The sequence below is a fragment of the Cavia porcellus genome, unplaced genomic scaffold (genome assembly GCF_034190915.1).
Source record: "Cavia porcellus strain 051 isolate PalLab524CR breed Dunkin Hartley unplaced genomic scaffold, mCavPor4.1 scaffold_38, whole genome shotgun sequence".
Taxonomy (NCBI): Eukaryota; Metazoa; Chordata; class Mammalia; order Rodentia; family Caviidae; genus Cavia; species Cavia porcellus.
The window spans coordinates 5,474,802-5,497,396 of NW_026947521.1; the positions used below are offsets into that span (position 1 = coordinate 5,474,802).

At 37.8% G+C, this 22,595-nt stretch overlaps 1 protein-coding gene across 4 annotated transcripts in view; it reads right to left on the minus strand.

Annotated features, from left to right (window-relative positions):
* The window catches only part of Hmg20a (high mobility group 20A), a 65,204-nt gene that overhangs the window by 13,020 nt on the left and 29,589 nt on the right, over positions 1–22,595 (minus strand). For all 4 annotated transcript variants that reach the window (XR_010045643.1, XM_063243517.1, XM_005000807.3 and 1 more), the window contains exons 2-5: positions 11,802–11,894; positions 4,759–4,906; positions 2,591–2,803; positions 694–826 (exon numbers count right to left, since the gene is read on the minus strand). Coding sequence is in view for 3 of the 4 variants with exons in the window: in XM_023562287.2 (XP_023418055.1) it covers positions 694–826; positions 2,591–2,803; positions 4,759–4,906; positions 11,802–11,894 (587 nt within the window). In the remaining variant the exon portion in view is untranslated. The remainder of the gene's footprint in view (positions 1–693; positions 827–2,590; positions 2,804–4,758; positions 4,907–11,801; positions 11,895–22,595) is intronic.

Below are 22,595 nucleotides of genomic sequence, written 5' to 3' on the forward strand. Positions count from 1 at the left end.
TCACCTTTGAGGAGAACAGGGTGGGAGGTAGGCAGGAAACACACACCAAGGGCTGTTTGCACAACACTATGGTTTGGCAGGCTAGATGCCCAAGAATGGAGAAGATGCATTGGCTAAGGAATGACAGACTAGCTGTGGTTGTACTCCTCTAGCAGTGTTTCCTGAAGAAGGGGAGTTGGAAGCAAAACTTGTAAGGGTGTGATGAACAATTTATCAGAGAATAGAAAACTCTAAAGACAAGGACTTTTTCTATTTTGTTCACTGTTGTGTCTTGAATACCCAAAAGAGGGCCTGGTATTTAATAAAAGGTGTTCAATAAATACTTTTTGAATGCATGCACGCATGACTGAAGAGGAGCACTGGAGGCCAAGAGAAGTGGCACATGGAAGGCTTAGCAGTATTAGAGCAAGCCAGTTACATAGTTTAATAGACATGTTTAGGGGAGAAAAATACCTATGAATTATGAAAAGAGGGGTAGGCAACTAACAGTGATTTAGTGCATGAACCAAACTGCTCATCTCGGATATAGAAACTCATTGAAATTTCCAAATGAAGGCAACTTGATTTTAATAAAATTCCAACACTATGTTTACAAGTGAATTTAAGATAATACAGCAATGAGAGAGACACATCTTTTATAGCTGTCACCATTGTCAAGACAAACACAGATGTATTTGGCTTAGGTTCTGATACCTTGCCGATGAGATTTGCCTTTCTGCCGGTCCTGGGTTTTTCTACTGAAGACCTTGTAGGCCTCGGTCTTCTGGTACTGCTCCAGTTCCTTCATGTAACGCTCCTTATCTCTGTCTGCTTCATCAAGGTAGCGCTAAGGGAAAAAATCTGGAATTATACTCAAGAGCGGGTAACTTATTTAAAATATTAATTTTCTGTTAGAAAACTGAAATGTGGAAGGAAATAATCCAGGGAATATGCTTTAAAGGAGAATCAGAAAAGCAAACATATAAACAGAAGAAAATCTCAATTATGAAACAGATTAGTGATTTTTACTTCTTAGATCATTTACTGTATTTTCTAGACCCATGACAAATTCTGCTGAGATCACTCTTGCAATAAACCCATGAAGATGACTACCATTGTTCTTCCAGTCCCACAAAAGGAATACTACTTGATTTTTCTACCCCCGTTGATACTGAAGAATGCCCTCATACATCAATTGGCTTTTTAAGAGCCAGAGAGCCAAGTACTATAGGCAAACAGAAACAAAGAGCATTAAACAAACAAACAAACAAACAAAAACCCCCTTATCCTATGGACCTGAAAATGGACAACCTTAAGACAGCCTACATCCATATGTTTTGTATTCTGCTATTAATTAATTTTAAAAGTCAACTGATTTATTAGGGTTATTTTGTTCAATACTTTGTCCTTCATTCATCAAATTAAAGACACCGCTGATATTTTAAAGACAAATCAGGGTCAGAAATTATATTAAAAACTTTGTCTCACACAAGAATCAGATTAAGGGACACTCAACTAGTCAAATCTGGGACAATGTAAACACCAAGTTAATAAAGTATTTTGTTAATTTAAATTATGAAGTCGATTTCTATAGTTATTAAACTAGGAATAAACTGTTCTTGTGTATGTGATGCTCAGAAGGATATATCACCACCTATGCAATACTCTGACCAAGGATACACAACTCTAACTCCACTCTTAGCCTTAGGAAATATCACTCAAGTTCAAAAGGAGGACTGTTCTGTTACCAAAATAAAACAAAAAAACCCCACCAAAAAACAAAATCAAACAAAAACAAACAAAAAGAAAAAGTTAAAGAGATGTGACTAAAGATGAAAAGACCTGTGACTGGAATCTGCACTGAAGGGGACATTGTTAGAAAGAAATGATATACGGATGATAGATTACAATATTTTATTACTGTAGTTATGTAAGAGAATATCTCTATTCTTAGGAAAGAACTATTAAACTATTTAAGGATAAAGAGATGATGTATGTAACTCACTCTAAAATGGTTCACCAAAAATTTGTATGTGTGTATATGTTAAGGTCATGATAGCCATGAGCTGTGTGGTGGTGGGGGGCTGAGATGGGTATGTGTAAGCATGAGCAGATATGCAAATGGAGAAATGGGGTAAGATGTATTAACAACAGGTGAAGCTGCAGAGTGGGTATTTGTATCTGGATGTCTGCTGCAACTTTTTGTATATCTGAAATTTTCAAATAAAAATGTTGACAAGACCAAACACAAAACTCTTATCCCATGTAACCAACAATGATTATCCCCAGAGAAACTATCATTATTTTGCTTTTATATTTATCTGCTTCTGTGCTGTTCGAAAAATCTAACTAATGAGCAAGCATTCAATTTAAGATAAAGAAAAAATAAAGAATACAGTATGATTAGCCTATGATCTCAATGATTTGTAAAGCCAAAACAATGAATGATACAAATTGCTTCCTATTAGCTTGGTACCACAAACACAGAACTTCAAGTTGTAACTTAATTTGACCCCTTTGAAAAATCTCTGAATTCAATTAACTTCCAAGGGAGGATTGTTTCTGAGATAAAATCAAAAGCAGGCTGAGAATCTGCAGTAAGGACAATCACCTGCTTTTCCTCAGGAGGCAGTTTACTCCACTCATTGCCTAACATTCTTGTGATTTCTGGAAACGGGACTTCTGGTCTCTTTGCTCGAAGCTGTTCTCGACGCTCATTCATGAACCGAACATATCCTGTAAGGGGAGATTTGGGCGCATTGCTGTCCCGAAGAGGTTTCTTCCTCTTTCTTCCCTTGGACCAACCTCCTCGTTTACTTCTTTGCTACAAAACAAAGTAAAAGAAAAACCAAAACTAAGCAACAACAGTTGCTTAATAACACAAGTTGCATCAACAAACACAATAGGAGTAGAGTGTGTTTTCGTGTGACTGTCTAGTCAAAGCTTTCCAATTGTGTCACAGGTACAAATAAGCACAATGCCAAGGACTCTAGGTGGTTTGCTCGGAGACCCTTTTACATACCACACTACAAACTGCTGCCTCAGGGACTATTTCTGGGCTGATCAATCATGGAAGCTCTGGCTTTCATATACTTAATAGGTCCAGTTTCCTGACAGGGGAATACTTTGAGAAATGCAGCAGTGCACACAGCACTGTGTCAGAAGTAGACGCCCTCAGAGTAGATCAGAATAAGATGTCACATGCACTGGGCAAAAGAAGAGACAAGCTGTAGCACAGGGATTAAAAATAATTCATGAAGGTGTTTCTCACTGACATCATTCAAAACCAGTTTGTTTTTCATAGCAGAGAGCGCAAAGATTTTTTTTTTTGTCTTTTCCTTTTTTATCGGTACCGGGGATCGAACTCACGACCGCCTGCTTGCAAGGCAGGCACTTATGCCACTGAGCTAAATCTCCAGCCCCGGGCACAAAGATTTTTAAATTAATATCTAGGCCTTAGAAAAATTTCAGTAATACATCCAAAATGAGGTTTGCTAATTTGTTCTCTAAGAAGTATATTTCATAAAGTCAGAGTCTTTATAAAAAAGTCAAAGATTAAATCAGCTTTAAAAGCTTAAAAAAAAAAAAAAAGAAAGAAAAGGCAGAAGTACTATTACCTGGTCTTTTGCTTGGCATTATGAGACCAAAGGAAAACACTTAGCTCATCAGCTAATGTTTTATAGACACAAGAATTCATATTCCAGAGAAGAAAAAGATAAATAAAAAGGAACCAAAAAAGAAAAAAAAAAATCTCATTGTTCACTGTGGCATTGCAATCCTCCAAATATACAGTATATAAACTGGTGTGAAAATTCACCATTTGGCAAATGGTGCATTTGGTACTAGCTATTTTTTTCTTTTTATGTTTTTGTAAAGCTAGTGACAATAAAGCTACTACGGGGGCTGGAGATATCTGTAGTTCAGTGGTAGAGGGTGTTCTTGGCATTCCCAAGAACCTAAGTTCAATCCCAGCACTATGTACATGAAAAAAATAAACAAATAGTTTCAAACATTCATTATGATCTTTAAGAATGCCAACAGAATATTTTAGACATGGAGGCACATACCTATAATCTTAACACTTGGGATGCTGAGCTAAGAGTATCTCTAATTTGAGACTAGCTTGGCTACCTAATAGGGTCTGTCTATAAATCAATTAATGAACAATCATTGGTGTTATTTTGTAAAAAACAAAAAACAAAAATGCGTAAAATGTAGATAACATAATCAGTTGTTTTCCAGGACCAAGGGCAGATCGTCTGAAACCACTTGGAACCTCTGTGTGATTCACAGAAAGTTGGCTGCTACAGTAAGGTGAAGGAGTTGGTGAGTTGTGTGAATCTTCTGGGTACACATGGATGGCTCCGTGCTGCAGGACTAGATAATTACAGTGTGGTCCTGAACAACGGTATGTGGACTTCTCATTAATTATTTAAGCCATTCATTTATTTAAGCGTTAGTTGAACATATGAGGTACCTAAAATTTCTTAGGCAAGGTGAAAATGATTTGTTATTAAAATCATTAATGTGGTTCTATTTAAACCAAGAAATGTGAGACAGAACACCTCAGGTGTCAGCCTATAATATAAGAAGGTCAGCTGATACACACACCTTCCTGTCTTGCAAGCAGGCAGTTGTGAGTTCGATCTCTGGTACCAATAAAAAGGAAAAAGACAAAAAAAAAAAAAAAAAAAGCTGATATACACACCTTGACCAATACCTCTTTTGTTGACTAGTTTCTACACAAGCTGCAGAGTGCAAGTGACATGTGGAGCTTACCTCATCTTCATGCCGCTGTTCATTGCTTTCTGCAGCATTTGAAGACTCATTCTGAAGCAGCTGGCCTTGGGAGAGATCCTCCACAAACTCAGTGTTGTTAGCGGACGATGGAACTCCACTGCTATAGGGAACCTCTGAGTGTGTTAACCTGAGTAATGAGCCAGAAGTGCAAAAGTTCACTATCAACGACACTAGAAACTTCTCTTCTTTAGCAAAGTTCAAGACAAATTTTCCTGCCAACAAAAGTGTATATATACATATATACATATATATATATATATATATATATATATATATACATCTCCACAACAATCTGTGTAAATGTAAGTGTCTCTATAGGCAGTACGGGCTGTTAAAAATGGTCTCCATACTTGATCAAACCAGGTCAGTTCCATGAAGAAATTGCCTAACCCAAACAACTATAATTATCTTTTCTAAAAACTGAACTTTTCTCTCAACTTAGACTTCATGCTTTAGCTCTGAACATACAAGAGTGTGGCTTCTTTATGCTACCTTTTGTGGCTCTCTGGTGGGAAGGGGAAACACCCAGTGGATGAGATGAATAGGAATGGGAGTTATAGAGATAGTCTTGCCCGTATTGCAGAAGACACAGTTCTTAAAAGGCATAAACAGCAACTCTTATGGTACTTAACATAGGCCACTTTCTTTTGGATTCTAGTGTTTACTAATAATCACATCATCTAAAAAAATAACAAGATAGCTTAGTAAGCTCAAGTATAAATGTATGTGTGCATGTGTATCAACCCTTCCCCTCAGTTCTGGGGATTGAATCCAAGGCCTTGAGTATGCCAGGCAAGCACTCTACCCTGATCCACATTCTAGTCCAAGGATAAATATTAATAAATCAGGTAGATATACTTTTCTGCCCTCACTAACATATTCCAGATGACTTAGAAAAAGAGTCTCATCCATCTGAGAAGTGGACAAAGAAGGTAAAGATGATGGCAGAGTCTTAGACTAACAATCTATTACACGTGGATAAAGGAATGGAAGAAAAAGGAATGTCACAGGGAATTATTTTTTGAGAGGAAGGATTGGGAATATTAAGGGAGGCAAAAAAGGGACAGAGTAATATTTAGTACGTACTCTGAAAGAATGTACACTCCATAGCACTGTAGGTAGTAATTATAACGCAGTATAAGCACTGCAGTAGAGGTCTATAAACAGTGCCATAGAGATAGAGGTACGAGCATAAGTTTTGTATGTATAGAGAAGATGTTAGAAAGATTTCACAGACATCTTGAAAAAATGAGCAAGCATCTATCAGGTACACAACACTGCAGGCAGACAGGCACTCTAACTGAAGGGAAATCCAAAAGAAGACAAATGCAATACACTAAGTAAGAGATAATCATAGGAAGAATAGAGAGTAGAAGATAAAAAAGGGGTAGCATGGAGAGAACTTAATGCATAGTAAAGGAAAAATAAGAATAAAAGATAATTCTGAGGCTCCAAACTGGTGATTATGTACTTAATGTTAACCATGAAAAGAACAGTGTGTGTGTGTGTGTGTGTGTGTGTGTGTGTGAGAGAGAGAAAGAGAGAGAGAGAGAGAGAGAGATAAACAGATCAGAAGATGTTAATTTTGAAATGCTTATAGCATGATTATGTGGCCATATCACAGAGAAGTGGAAGTGCTTTGGGGGAACAGAAATGAAGACATGAGGGACAACACTTGAGAGGCCACTGCCCAGGAAAATAATGGGCAGTACTAGATATTCTCCAAAAAGACAGTGAGAAGGAGGAGAAGGAGGAAGAGGAGGAGGAGGAGGCGGCTGTGGAGGAGGAGGAGGAGGAGGAAGAGGTGGCTATGGAGGAGGAGGAGAGGAGGAGGAAGAGGAGGAGGAGGAGGCGGCGGAGGAAGAGGAAGAGGCGGCTATGGAGGAGGAGGAGAGGAGGAGGAAGAGGAGGCGGCTGTGGAGGAGGAGGAGGAGGAGGAAGAGGCGGCTATGGAGGAGGAGGAGAGGAGGAGGAGGCGGCTGTGGAGGAGGAGGAGGAGGAGGAGGAGAAGGAGAAGGAGAGGGAGAGGGAGAAGGAGAAGAAGAGATCAGGATAGAACATGGTTACACCAATACTATTTAGGAGCAAGTGTTAGAAAAGCAACCACAGGGAATTAAAAGAATTTGGAGAACAGTGTTGCAGGGAACAAGGCAGGAAAACTTTGAGGAAGGAGGTTGTTAACCAAGTAAAAAGCTGCTAATGTCAAACAAGATAGGTGAAAAAGATTTTGCTACATTTGAAGACCTGTAGGTTGCTAGCATTTTTAGAGAGTATGGCTTAGTAGAATCAGCAAAGTAAATATTAGTTTTCAGTGGACAGAGAAAGGAATCAGAGCAGATGCACTATACAGAAAATGGAACAAATGACACCTTTTTTTTTTTTTTTTACATTTCCTGGGAAGCATACTACATGACTTGAAGTAGGAGGTTCTTAAAAAAATATGTAAAAGAAGCTATGGAGCCAGTTGTGGTGGTACACTCCTATAATCCCAGGACTCGGGAGGCAGAGGCAGGAGAATTAGTATGAGCTTGACACCAGTCTGGGCTACAAAGTGAACCCAAAGCCAGCCTGAACTGCATAGTGAGACCCTGTCTCAAAAAGACAAAAAGAAGCTATGCAAACAATGTTAACCATGTTTTCTGAAATGAAGTGCCACCAGAGACCCATTTGATCTTGGTAGCATTATTTTTCAAATATTTTAATCATTTTGGATGTCTTAGGCAGCCTGTCTTTCACTGTTAATCTCATTCCAATTTTAAATTATTAGCTTTTGTATATTATTCATGCAGTAATATATGAAAACTAGCTTTGGGAAAGAGTACTCATTGTACTAGCTATTTTCTTTGTTGTTGGGGCACAATACCCAATACCCAAAACTAAAGAAATCTATTTTGGCTCACAGTTTTAGAAATTTCAGTTCTTATATGACCAACCAGTTTCAAGGCAGAACAGTACGGCAGGAAAGTGCTGCTCATAACATGGTAAACAGGAAACAGAGAATGACTGAAAGGAGGAGTGGAGAAGAGAGATTTATCCCTCCAGGAAAAGTCCCTAGTGATCCCCTTCATCGTTCCACTAGAGCCCAGTGCCTAACAGTAAGTCACCTATAACACTTCATAATCAAATCACTTTTCAAGTAAAAGTGCAAGAAGTCCTTAGGAACATCTACATATAAACTACAAGCTTCTACCCCTGGCTCTCACAAGTCTCCTGTGCATCTCTTTATGTAAAATATATTTAGTCCATGTCTAAGAGTCACCAGTTTCCTGAGACTCAAATCAAATCTTAACTGCAAAAATTTAAAAAACCATTAAACACTTTCAAGATACAACGGCAGGAGGTAAACATTTCCATTGTAAAAGAGAGGAATGGGGAAAAGAAAGCAATGGGGCCAAAGCAAAACATCCAAAATGATTAAAATATTTGAAATATAGGAGTGCAAATATTAAATCCTATAGCTCAGTGTCTAGCACCTAGGGCTACTGTGGTGTGATGTGAACTTGGGCAGCTCCACCACTGAGGTACTGTGGTTAGCTGTAGCCCTCAGGCCTTTTCTCTTGGCCTGCTTGGGGCTCACTGCTTGGGGCTTTCCTTAGTTCCAGGATCCTGGTTTCTCCAACTTCCTGTAGCCTTCACTGTATTTCTGGCTTCACTTTCACACCTTAAAATACATACCTATCAAGAGTCACTATATGGCCTCTCAGGCCTTCTGAAATCTGGGTGGAAGTCTACCTGATCCCACAATTTGCATTTTGCAGGCAGGTGAAAACAGTATTATTTGGATGATGCCATGGTCTGTTGCAGTTTGGAGTAGTAGGCTTCCTTGTATCATGGCTGCAGAAGTCTCCCAGTGTCTGGAGGGTTGAGTGAACCAAATTGGGGGAAATTTTTTCAGAGCACAGTGCCTTGAAACTCTCTTCTCAATTCAGTATAGCCTACGGCATTCCAGCTCTACTTTTTCAGGCCATATCTCCAAATCTTTCCTAACTCATCTCCTTCCAACAAGCCAGTTCCAAACCTCTTGAGCCACATGGCCAGGTAAAGTCACAACAATAATCCCATTTCTGGTACCAAATTCTGTCTCTGTGATTTTTTTTTTGCTGCTGAGTACTTGACACCCAAAGTTAAGGAGGCAAAGTTTATTTAGCTTACAGTTTGTGGAGATTTCAGTCCATAATCAGTTGGCTCCAAGGCAGGGTGGTACATGACAGAATAGTAACAGTTTATGGTGCTGGCATAAGACACCAAAAGCAACAAGCAAGGGACAAGGTTCTGTTTCTTATATTGTATGTAAGATATTTGCCCGAGTTCGCATGTAGCACTCACAAACTATAATCCCAGCATCGTGGCACCAATTTATCACACATTATATTCAACCAACTCCAAATGAGGCTTTGGGGGTAACATCTAGCCACAACCATAACAATACTAAATTTAAAGTCATTTTCTAGCCCTTATTTTTTCAATCTATCAAAAGTATCTGACAAAATAAATCTCTTCCCTTTCCTTGAAATACAATTTTTATTGGGTTTAGACCCCTGAATTCCTTTGGTTTTTCTTTTACCCCTTTCACTAACTGTAGTTTTGGTTCATTCTTATTTTTGCTTGACTTTTTTTTTTTCCTTTTGTGGTAGGGGGGATTGAACTCAGGGCCTTGTGCCTGCTGAGCAAGCACTTTACCACTGAGCTACCCAGCCCTTCTGTTTTAACTTCTAAATGCTGGAGTCACTTAGAGCTCAGGCTTTAGATTTTTTTTCTTTTCTAGCTGCACAGTATTCATTGGTTTTCACTTATAATATCTTCTAATAGCAATTCTAATATCAGCTATATGCTGATGATCCCAACTTTCTCTTTCTAGCTTAAGCCCCCTCTAACTTCAGAATCTTGTAGTGACTTTTGGCATTCCCATTTAAATACCTAATTAGCACCTGAAATTTAAAATTTTAAAACTAAGTTCCTATACTTTCTTCAGTTGCTTAGGCCAAAATTTTGAAATTGTCTTGTTTTTTTTCCTTCCTTCTCATATTGCTCATTTCGTTTTTCAGGCAAATCTTCTGGTTTTTTTTTTTTTTTGTCTTTTTCATTTTTATCGGTACCGGGAATCGAACTCACGACGGCCTGCTTGCAAGGCAGGTGCTTATGCTGCTGAGCTAAATCCCCAGCCCCTTTCAGGCAAATCTTGTTAGACTTATCTTCAAAATATGTCTAGAAGTCTGTACTTCTTACGGTATACCCCTATTAATCCAATGAAACACTCCAATGAAGTTTTTGCCTCTACTATTCCATTAGAAATATTCCTATAAAAGTTATCAGCAATGTTCTTCAGTACATCATCTCTCACTTGATTATCTCAAGAGTTCTCTAACTGGTCTCTTTGTTCCAGATACTGTTTTCTTCACTATTCTCAACACAGTTACACAGATCCTATTATCAAGTAAGGAAAACCACATCCTTCTGTTTGAAATCCTGCAATACTCTGCCATCTCCCTCACAGTAGGAGGTATGTTTACTCTTACCCTTAAATTCCTACATGATCTACATCCTTCCTACTTACAGTGATCAGCAGCTCTGACCTTACCTGAGAGCTTGTTAGATATGTGGAATCTCTACCCCCAACTCAAGACTTTCTAAATGAGAACCTACATTTTAATAAGACCACTAGGAAATTCATATGCACATTGATGAAATATTTATCCAGGCTTCTCCTGCCCCACTCTTAGTGCATAGCTGCCATGATCATACCTGCCTCCTGGCTATTTCCATAAGGCAGAAACATCTTTACCTCAGGACTTTTGCCTAGAAAAATCTTCCCTAGGTAACTTTGGAAAGGAAGTTTCCATACTTCCTTTAAAGCATTATTAAGTCACTTTCTCACTAAATGCTTTTTGGGCCATTTTGTTTACAACAGCACCCCTAAACCCTTCTGATTCCTCTTTATCACTTTATTTTGTAATCAAGGGTTTTTACTGACTTACCCTGTTCACTGTCTGCCTTCCCCTGAACAATTTGAGCTCCAAAGAGTAGGATTTTTGTTTATTTTGATTGTTGCTTTAGATCTAATGCCTGAAACAGTCTGGCATATAGACATTGAACCTTTTATTGAATGAATTAGGCTTTATTAACTAGGCTGCTTTTGGGAAAGTACTGGAGAACAATTTCATCAGAGTAGAAAGGTCAAAAGGCAGATACTCATGAGTAAGAAATGAATGTGAGGGAAGGAAACAGAATTTCAGAGTATAGTCTATTTTTTTAAAGGGCTCTAAAGAATATTAAAATAATTCATCTTATGGACTAGCTAGCACTTTAATCTATTAGTGAATATATTCTTTCTTTGGCAAACAGCACTTAAGTATCTAGAAAAGATAAAAATTCTAGTGGAATAGAGACTTTCAAGGAAAGAGGTAGACTACTGCTAACTCTTTTTTTTTTTTTTTTTTTGTCTTTTTCGTTTTTATCGGTACCAGGGATCGAACTCACAACCGCCTGCTTGCAAGGCAGATGCTTATGCCGCGGAGCTAAATCCCCAGCCCCTACTGGTAACTCTTTTCCATATTCCTTTATATATTTGTTCAGAAATCCCACAGAAAAAAGACAAGAGTAGGGGCAGTACAAAATGAAAGTCAGCTAAAGTACCTATGCATCTTGAATAAAACTATCACTAAAATATCTGACTTTTGAGAAAAAACATTTTAATATCTATGGACACTTGAACAGAAGATGCATTGCTTTTTGAGAGCCAGTCCTGTGGCTGGTATTTTCTTAATGGTGACCACGTGATTTTCTTAATCTGGAGTCCCAATGTTCATTAGGCCTCACACTGTTTATTCTACCACTTCACAGGAATCAGAGCACTGCAACAAATGGCAGAGTACAAAGCAGTTTACAATAGCTCTCATTCTCTTTGAAAAGCACAACAAATGCACCTTCTATTTTTATAATACAGAACAGTCTCTTTAGCCCCTTTATTAGAAGCTTTCTTTTGAAGCCTGTGCAGACTCAAGTGTTCCCAAGCAACTGCTTACCCAGTGGTGGCCAGATCATTACTCTCCTTGGAGCCATCTTCATCTGCAAAAAGGGGTGGTAGGGTAGAACTAGTCATCAAGCTTTCCATCTGCCTAAAAGTAAGAGTGAGTTAAAAAAAAAAATTAATGGCTTAATTACTTCTGGTTCAAATTCCACAGATTTAAGAGCCAGTCTTTCTTAACTTTTGTCATATCGGCAGAATGGAAACTGACCTAAATACTTATTTTCCTGACCAGGACACATCAACTTAAACTCTACGGTTAATGAGCTTTTAACTACTATGGTCTTAACTGACCAGACTCAAAAGAAGCCAGATTTTAATAACTGACACAGTTTGAAAAATTAATTTTATTCATTCAGAATATCTTCAAGAGTATTCTTCACCTCATGTAGTAACATTAAACAGAATAGCTTAGACACATTGCAACTCTGCAAAGCATTTAACTTCTTTGAGCTACAATTTCACCATCTTAGATACAGAGAATGTTGCTGACTTAACCCGATAAGGTTATTAGGAGGGATTAAACTGAAAGTGCTTCATAAACATGGAAGGCTAAGAAAGTAAGTGCTTTGAGTACTATTATATAAAGAACAGCACTGTTATTATACCATCACCAGTTTTTAGTGTCACATGAATCATGCTAAGATTAAATGGTGACAAACTGAGCCTTCCAAAAGGAAATAATGCAAAAAGGAAGTGGAGGATGGAAGGCATACTGATGTGGTTCTGAGTCAAGGCAACCACATTTTCAGGTCATAAGTATGCTCCACTTCACTATCATAACTCACAGCAGAAAGAGCATGTACCTGGAAACAGGAAATAGCTAAGCCTAATTGAAGAAAACAAATAAATCATCAGAGCTTGGAGTTATCAGACTGAAAGGATAAAAGGACAAAGGGACAAGGAGAGTAATTTCATTTAGCATATCACTACAAAGAAAGATTTCCCCCTTTCAAGGCTTACCACTAAAGGTTTCACCCCATAGAGCTTAAAGCAGAAGCCGCCCGTTCATCATGGAAGTGATACTCACACAAAATATTTAATAGTGACCCCAAACATCAGCCACTTAATGAAACTACAAACTACTCAAGAAAAAAGGGCCTCAATCAACTGGGAGAATGAAAAACAAATCATGAGAATTGACTCAGGAGCTCTCTCAGCAGTTCTTTCAGGTGCTGCTGTGAAGAAGACCTAGTGAAATGGCAATTAAAGAAAGCACAGCAGCCTAGCAGAGCTGAGCCAGTTCAATATACTGAGGGCAAATGAGAAGAAAATGCAGATGACACACACCACATCCTTCATGTTCAGTGAGTAATTTACTTCCTAAACACTAATACTGATGTTTTATTTCTTGTTCTTACTCATTTTCACTTCTAAATTTATTTAGCAGCCCATGTTCATAGTTCAGTGTAACAACAACAACAACAACAAATCTGTGTAGAGATCTTACAGGGGTCAGGAGCAGCCTGGATGGCAGAGTAAGGAACTAAGTAAGGAGCTGACTCTATGCACAGGACACTTGGGAAGAGTTTGCAGTTCCTTGCAGTAGGGTATTTACAAGTGGAATGGCTCTAACAAATCCTGCAGAATTTCACTGAGTATGTTTTTTAGAATGATTGTGATCCAAGACTACGTAAGTTTTAATTTACATTATATAAGACAGTATGTAGGTTTTCAGGGCTGCTAATGATATAGGACTTCCAAATGATACAAGGGAAATATGATCACTCCCAAATTGCTAGAAGTCAGATACACGGAGTTTGTGTTCTCCAAAATCAAAGATGAACTCTAAGGAGCCACAGAGGTTAAGAGTATGAAAACTTTGCTGACAGAGACAGCTCCTGAGAGGTAGAAGGGGCTCCAAGTGGTTTGCTAACAAGTTCATTTCTGAAAGGAAGTTTTACAGAGCAAAATCACAAGGTGGGTAAAATGTGGGACAAAACTATGATCATCCAATGAGATTACAAATATAGCTGGTAAGGTAATCTTGAAGGAAGTCACACAGCAAGTGTACATGGAAAGAAAAAGGACCTTTTCTGGAAGAGATGGAAGTCAGGAGGTTCTGGTCATCCCCTTAAGTGACTAATGGCTATCTAGCCTTTATTGGACCAGGTGATACCAATTACAGTATATTCTTATCCCTTAGGCAGTCATGTAGATCTGGTCATTCCATCTTTATCTTGAGGCCTAGCCTTCAAGATGTGCCTCCAGTCACAACTGCAACATATTCTCTCATCTTTTACACTGATCCCCTCAAGGGCCTAAACCTGTCTGACTGCCTATAATATTTGTACTTAATTTAGCTGTCTAAAATACTAACATCACCTACACAAGTGCCAATGCTCATCTTATCAAAACTATTAATTAGATACCATACAGCCTCATTGTACTTAGTAAACATTCACACAACATGGTACCTATGCTAATACCTGCAGAGGACTCAGGTCCTAAACGTGTCCTCAGAAGCTACTGGCTTTTCAAAACCTTAAGATTTAGTATTTGAAGCTGCTGGCACGGCTCTATCACCTCAAAAGGAGACTGAAGTATCTTTTCAGTATGCCAGCATGATCCTCATAGAGTACTCCCCAGAAATCTTTAGTCACTTTGAAATATGGAGAGCTGGCTGAATGACATGGTCTTAATGACATACAAACAGATCACATAAACAAAGGAAGTTCACAGAACACAGATTTCTTTTCCTCCCCCGCTCTTAAGTTCATTTTATTCAACCCATATGGCTTCAGATGCATTTTTTTCAGTGTTACTGAGTAGTCAGGCCCCTAAGAAATGAGTAATAAAGTGGGTGGAAGGTGAAGGGGCCAAGATCAACAAAAGAAGGAAATGCAGAACCATCCAACGAAACCCAGAGGCCTCTCAACTAGTCCAATTAGTTGAAAATGACTCCTAAGAAGAAGGCTTGTTATCCTGCAAGAAAGTGCTTTCATCTTGTCTGTGAGAGGGGGCCTCGAACTGAATCATGGCCAGTAAGCCTCTGAATGCTAAAAGCCCTTTAAGAGCAGCATCTGTGTCTGATGATGTCCCAGTACAGAGGTCACAATGAACTTTGAGATCCCTTGCAAAGCATTTAAGAAATGTGATCAACAGTGTTCTGGAAGGAAAAGGAGAATTTGTACAAAGTAAAAGCAATATATGAGTTTGCTTCTCCACTGCAATTTTAAAGGTGTTGTTTTCTTGCAGTAGGGATTTACCTAGTAAAAGCTTCTACCTATAGGCTTCAAAAATGCTACTTTGAAGCTTACACTTTTCATCATGGACTGAACCTTAGCTTTGGAAATCTAAAATTTTCACGTAATATTAACACTGGAAAAAAATGGTGTATAATCTAAAAGACATTTAAGACATTCTGAAATAATTATAAAGCATTTTACTGAGTACTAAGCATATTTCCTGACCAACGAACACATTCTCTTTAATAATATGGGGAGTCACACAATAATCACATCATTACTTTGGTCAATACAGGACCAAAAAAAATAAAAAAATAAAAAAGAAAAGAAAATTAGGTAGAGTTGAAGACATATTTCTCAACTAAGCTTGCTCTAGAAACTTTTCTGAACAGTAGAGATGATGTTACCAATACTAAGACTATGCTGTACCAAATGTGTTGGGCAGTGTTTGGAGTGTAATTTGCACTTCTGTTTTCTGAGGTTGACTCTTTTCAAGTGGCCTTTTCTTACTTTTAAAAAGTTAACTCCACTTCATTAGATCTTTTCATGGAGAACATCATACTCCTTCCCTACCATCTCTTCTCCAATCACAAATCTCAGAGCTGAGAGGTGGGATTCTGCTCTCTTTATTTTCCAAACTACAACCCTTATGTGCAAAACTCTGGGTTTTCCCCTAAGTTTATGTTTTTATACACTAGATGGAGATCACCTCTAAGTTTTGGTCAAAATAGAGGAGAAAAATCAAATTAAAGGGTTCTACTTCAAATATATGGCATCCAATTACAAAAAGGAACTCAATATGCTCAGTAATCTTTCTACATGTTCTTAGGATATTTCCCAACTGCCACTCTTACGAACTCAGCTTGGACTTAAAACCTCCAACTCAGGCTCGTCTTTTTACATTCCCCATTCCAAGTTACACCAAAAGGCCTCCTAAATCCTTCCATTCCCTTTTCTTTTCTTTTCTTTTTCTTTTTTTTTTTTTTTGATATATAGTCAGCTTTCTGTATCTGTAGATGGTTCCAGATTCAAACAAGGTTAAAAATAATTGGAAAAAATTGCCTCCATACTGAACATGTATAGCTGCTTTGTCATTCCCGAAACAGTACAGGATACAAACTATTTACATAGCATTATGCTGTTATTAGGTATTATAATCTAGAGATGATATGCATAGGGTATATACAAATATGCTATTTTATGCATGGGGCTTCAAAATTCCTGCATTTTGGTGTCCATGAATGGTCCTATAACCAATTACCCATGGATACCATGGAATGACTATGATTTATGTATCAAAAAAATCACCACTCTAAAGCATACATTTGGTTGTTTTTACTATATTTATATGGTTGTGTAATACCACAATCAATTGTAGGTCATTTCTATCACCCCTAAAAAGAAACATGGTATCTATTAGGAGTCCATGTTTTTCCTACCCCTCTTAGGCCTAGGCCTAATCTACTTTCTATCTTTATGAGTTTACTTACTCTGGATATTTCACATACAGTAAGCAGAAACAAATGCTATGTGTTCTCTTGCTTTCACTTAGTATATGGTTTTCAAGACTTATAACATATAGTAGGTGTCAGTATTTTATCCTTTTTATGGCTAACAATATTCCATTATACAGTATACCATACAATTATTTTGTTTATGCACTCATCAGGTGCGATTCTGCTCTTGTCATTTTCCCAACAATGACCCTTATTTGCAAAGCCCTGGGTTCTTCCCTAAGCCTTTGTTTTCATACGCCAATGGAGATCACCTCTAAGTTTTGGTCAAGACAGAGGAGAAAAAGCTGATAGTTTTATTTCTACTTTTTGGCTACTGTGAATGCTACAGCTTACAAACATCCATATATAAATTTTTAGGTGGACATGTTTTCAGTTCTCTTGGGTATGTATCTAGGGATAGGGTTAGGGTCGCTGGAACGTAGTAACTCCGTGTTTAACAAGAGTTAACAAAATATTTAAGCAACAGCCAAACTGCTTTCCAAGCACCTGCACCATTTATATAGTCCCACTAACAATGTTATTAGGAGTCTAATTTCTCCAAAACCTCACCATACTTGTTACTGTCTATCTTTTTAATTATAGTTGCTTTACTAGGTTTAAAGTGGTATCTCATTGTGGTTTTCATCTGTATTCCCTAATTAGTAATGATGTTAAGCATCTTTTCATACTCACATGGCCATACGTAAAGTATATCTTCTTTGAGGACTATTTTAAATCCCTTACCCACTACCATACTTTTCTTGATCTGTGAAAGTTCTTTTATATTCTGATACTACACCCTTATCAGATACATTATTTGCAAATCCTTTCCTGGGTGGTCTTTCTATTGTCTTCATAGTGTCCTATAAAGTAAAAAAAATTGTTTCTTTCTTTCTTTCATTTAGGAGTACCAGAAATTGAATGCAGGGCCTTGTACTTGCTAATCCAGTATCCTAATAGTGAGCTATACCTAATTGTGAGCTATACTACCATCTCTTTTGCTAGGAGGCTTTGAACTTGCAGTGCTCCTGCCTCAGCTTCCTAATACAGTGTTGGGATTATAGGAATGTTCCATCATGCAGGGCAAAAATTAATTTTGAAGCTTTATTTATGATTATTTTTGGTTGCCTGGGCTTTTATTTAAGAAACCAATGCCTAATCCAAGGTCAGAAAGATTTACTCCTGTGTGTTCATCTAGCTTTCCTTCAGAGAGAGAGAGAGAAAGAGAGAGAGAGAGAGAAAGAGAGAGAGAGAATATATATTCAGGATCTCAAATCTACACAAAGAAAAAAGAAGCATCAGAAAATGAGTAAGTGAAAGTAAAGTTTAAAACTGATTTTCTTCTTTTTTTGTGGTGCTAGGTATGGAACTCAGGGCAAGTATGCTAGGTAACCATTCTGTACCTAAGTCCTCAAAACTTGCATCATTCTTAGCTGGGCATGATGGTGCACACCTGTAATCTCAGCAATTGAGAGGCTGAGGCAGGAGGACTGCTACACATTCGAGGCCAGCCTGGGCCGCAAGAAACCCTGTCTCAAAAAAAATCCAAGGAACAGGAAGGAGAAATTAGGAATATTTTGTAATTATGAGGCATTTGCATTTGTGAAATGGTATACTGTTGTGAAAAAATGGACTTAGGTATAAAAGTATATAACGGCAAACTTTAGGGAAACCACAAAATAAAAAAGTGTAACTGATATGCTAAGGAGAGCAAATCGTATACAAAATATTGCATTAAAATCAGAAAAAGCACACACACACACACACACACACACACACACAAGTACAAAACGGCAATGAGCAGAAAGGAACAATGAATAAGGCAGGTATTAGTTCCCCTATATTAATAGTAACATTAAACATCAATGGTATAAATATATCACTTAAAATACCAAAATTGTCAGAATAGATTAAAAAAAGACTCAACCATATATCATGTATGAAACAAATCTTTAAGGCATATAAAAATAAAGGGGTAGAAAAATATACCATGCTGTCACCAATCAAAAGAAAGTAGAAGAAATTTAGACAAATGTTTGTGTTCTGCAAAAGAAAACAAGAAAATGAGAAGATAAATCACGTAATGGGAGAGAATATTGGTAAAAGACATCAGATAAAGTACTATTTTAGAAATAGGCAAAAAACCTGGAATACCTTACCAAAGAAGATAAACACATAGCAAACAAGCATATCAAAAGATAATCAACATCATATGTAATGCTGCATAATGGCAAATTAAAACCACAATAAACTACCACTACACACCTATTAGAATGATCAAAATCCAAAATACTGACAACACCATATGGTGGTAAGGACCTAGAGCAACAGGAAGTCTTTACTGTTAGTGGCAATACAAAGGGAATAGCCTCTATGGAAAACAGTTCAGTGGTCTCTTGCAAAACAAGCCACATTCTTACCATGATCAACCAATCTCTCTTTTTGATACCGGGATTTGGACTCCTTGTGCTTGCCAAGCAGGCACTGTGCCACTGAGCTAAATCCTCAGTCTAAATTGCTCTTTCACCTTTCACAATGAACTAAAAACTTGTTAACTACCCAAAACCTGCACGTGGAAGTTTAAAGTGACTTTATTTATAACTGCTCAAGTCTAGATACAAACAAAATGCCCTTTAGTAGGTGAGTGCTAAACTATGTTCCATCCAGACAACAAAACATTCATTCAGTGATAAAAGAAAATGGGTTATGAAGCCACGAGAGACACGGGGGAAACTTAAGTGCATGTTCCTAAGTGAAAGCAGTTGAAGTAAAGGCTATATACCATAAATCCACCTATCTAACACCCTAAAAAAGGCAAAACTATGGGGGGGATCATAAAACAATCAGTGGTCACCAGGGTTTGGGGTGGGGAGCATGAAAAGATGGAGCAGACTTTTAGGGAAATGTAACTATCACATTGTAATACATTTGTCAAAACCCTTAGCATATACACCACTGAAGTGAACCTAATGTAAACTATGATAATGATGTGACAACAACAAACATACCCCAGAATGTTGTCAGAGGGAATGGTTGTGCCTATGTGGGGATATGTAGGAACTCTGTACTTTACCCTTCATTTCTGTTGTGGGCCTAAAGCTGCTCTAAGAAATAAAGTTCACTCATAAAATATAATTTTTAACATAAAACTGATATACACAGGTCTAGGAATAAATACAACTGACTTCAGTATGCATACAGATTTAACTGGAATTAAGTGGAAGGACAAAGGCTTGCTAGTGTAGTCTACCAGCTGTGAACATTGAGCTAAGAACATTCAGTAGGCCATGGGCATCAATCAATATGTTTTACAGCAGGAATGAGAACACTGGGTAATCCCACCAGGCAGTTAACTCAGGCTCAGTTAAGTGAAATTCAGTTAAGAACTTTTTCACTGTAGGGTTTTAAATGGAGATGAGAGTAATTTGGGAATAAGTATAGTACTTACTTGGCACAGGGGGCTGGAATGGGGAGGCAATTAGTACAGAAGGCTCTTGAAGTGATGGCTTTAAGAGATGGGCATAAGGTGGTATGTTTGGCTGGTGGCTGGGCAGAAAACAGAATTCTTTATTCCTAGAGTTTACAGCTGAGGATTCTATAATTATGACTATTACTGATTTTTAAAAATGTCAGTAGGCTACCTTATGAACTAAACTATAGGGAAATTGATCCAGTCAAATATTTATCAGGTATCTAGGTATCTTCTATGTACTGGAGACACAGCAGTGATTAAAACAAGCAAAAACTCCTGTCTTCATAGAGTTCATGGTATACTGGACAGCTAGATAAAACAATATAAAATAAATGATACATACTTATAAGTACTAAGAAAAAAATGGACTAAGGAAAAGAGGTTAGAGAGTTCAAGAGATGGGAATTTCTGTAATTTTATACATAGATGCTAAGAAAGAAAGACTTCATAGAGGGGACCTTTTCAGGAAGTCAAAGGAGATAAAACAGCAAACTCTGCATTTATGTAGGGAAAGAGTGATACAAGCAAGGGAACAACCAGTGCAAAAGACTATGCCAGGTGTGACCAAAGGAGGTAGCAAAGAGGGATGGACCACACTAATGACAAGGTAGTAGCCTGAGAGCTAACTGGAGTACCAGATTATGTAAGGCTCTGAGATTTTAGTAGGATTTTGGCTTTTCGAGATGGGAAGGTAACTAGAATGCTTTTGAGAACTAGGGAAGGCATAGAATGTAGTATTTAAATATAATCACTGTGCTACTGCTGTTTTGGGAAGAGACTGCTGGGTGGAAAGGAACAAAGGGTGGAAGTAGGGAGATCATGTGGGAAGCTTCTACAGTGACCCAGTTGAGAGATGATGTTGACTTAGAGCAGAGTAACATTGAAATGGTAAGAAACAGTCAGATTTTTAACATATTTGGAAGGCAGAGGTAATCTAAATTCATCTCTAGCTTTCAGGTGCTTTGGTAGTCTTAACATTTGATTAATTACAAAGGTGGGTGGGCTATACTGAAAATAAACTAGTAATTTATGAAAGCTAATATGGTGATTTTTTTCATCACAAATTAAAAACAATACAAAACAAAAGAAAATCTAGCTTCATCCAAAAAATGCTTGTAGATTATACAACAATGACCATCTGTTGATTACCTTCACTAGGCAAACAACACAGGTCTTGGAACTGGGCATGATTGTGCAGACCTATGATCCCTATGCTCTCAGAGGTTGAGGCAGGAGGATCTAAGTTGAGTCCCACTGGGCAATTTAATAATTTAACAAGAGCCTTCCTCAAAATAAAAAGGTTGAGGATGTAGCTTAGTGTGAAGGCTCTGGGCTTAATCTTCAGTACTGCAATGGGAAAATAAAAAGACTGTGCTCGGTGTCAAGCAACATTAGCTTTGCTTTTACAGAATTTTAGAGTCTGTTATGCTTGATGAGGAAATACTATTCTCAAAAAAAAAAAAAAAAAAACGAGAGAAAGAGAGAGAGGAGGCCAGCATTAGAAACAAATATGCACTTTCCATCTCCGTACACAATTTTTTTGAAGTAAAAGTTTTGTAAACTTGTGAATCAGATATATTCTTAAAAATCAGATGCACTAGAGCATCAAAAGGAGCTGTGCAGAGTTTAGATTTTTTTCCAGACAGCTGGTTCATTGTACATGCCTTTTTGCCCTCAATGGAACTCTGGAGAACTGTCACTATGCGGACACAAGCTGTACTGTGAGGGAAAAAAAAACCTCACAAAAGGAAAGCATCCAGAAACAAATAGTATTTTGTATCAGCTTTATGTGAGGCACTATGATAGCAAAGGACAAATAAAACATACTTTTCTTCTGCCAGAGCAAACTTGTTACTTTATAAGCAGGTCTTTTAGGGTCACAGTCCACCTACTTGGCTGTTTCATGGCGCCTATTGGTCCCAAGCTGCCATTCTTACACAGGCTCTTCACTGAAGCACTGCTTTTATTATTAGCAAACAGATATGAAGGCCCAAAACAGACAACATGGGCCAGCGCCTCCACTGAGTGTTAAAGTCACACAATAAAATCTGGCATTATTTGTCAGTGTAAGGTATTCTTCTCTTCCTGGGACAGTGAAGTACCCTGAGGCAGTAACAAAGCAGGTAGGGATGACTGGGAGATGCCTGCATAGCCAAATGCTAGTTAGGAGGCCATGGGTACACAAAATAAAGCATTATCAATGAATTTGAATTCATATTTGAAAAAAAGAACCAACCTGGTTCTAATCATACAAAGTATAAATGGTTAATAATGGTTAATGTTCCTTTTTTTTTCTTTTGAGACAGGGTCTCACTATACAGTTCAAGTTGGCCTTGAGCTCACTTTGTCGCCCAGACTGGTTTCAAACTCTCAAGGATCCTCTTGCTTTAGCCTCCCGAATGCTGGGATTACATGCCTGGCCATAAGTTGAATCAAATATGGCTTTTTTTTCTGGTACCAAGAATTGAACTCAGGACCTTGTGCTTGCCAGGCAGGTTTATGCCATCAAGCTAATATCCCCAGCCCTGATGTTCTTGATTGATGAAGATATGTGTATTTTTCACTCCCTTCTTAGTGATTCTAATAAAGTTTCTCAGAATAGAAGAATTTAAATTTATCAAGGAAAGTACATTCTA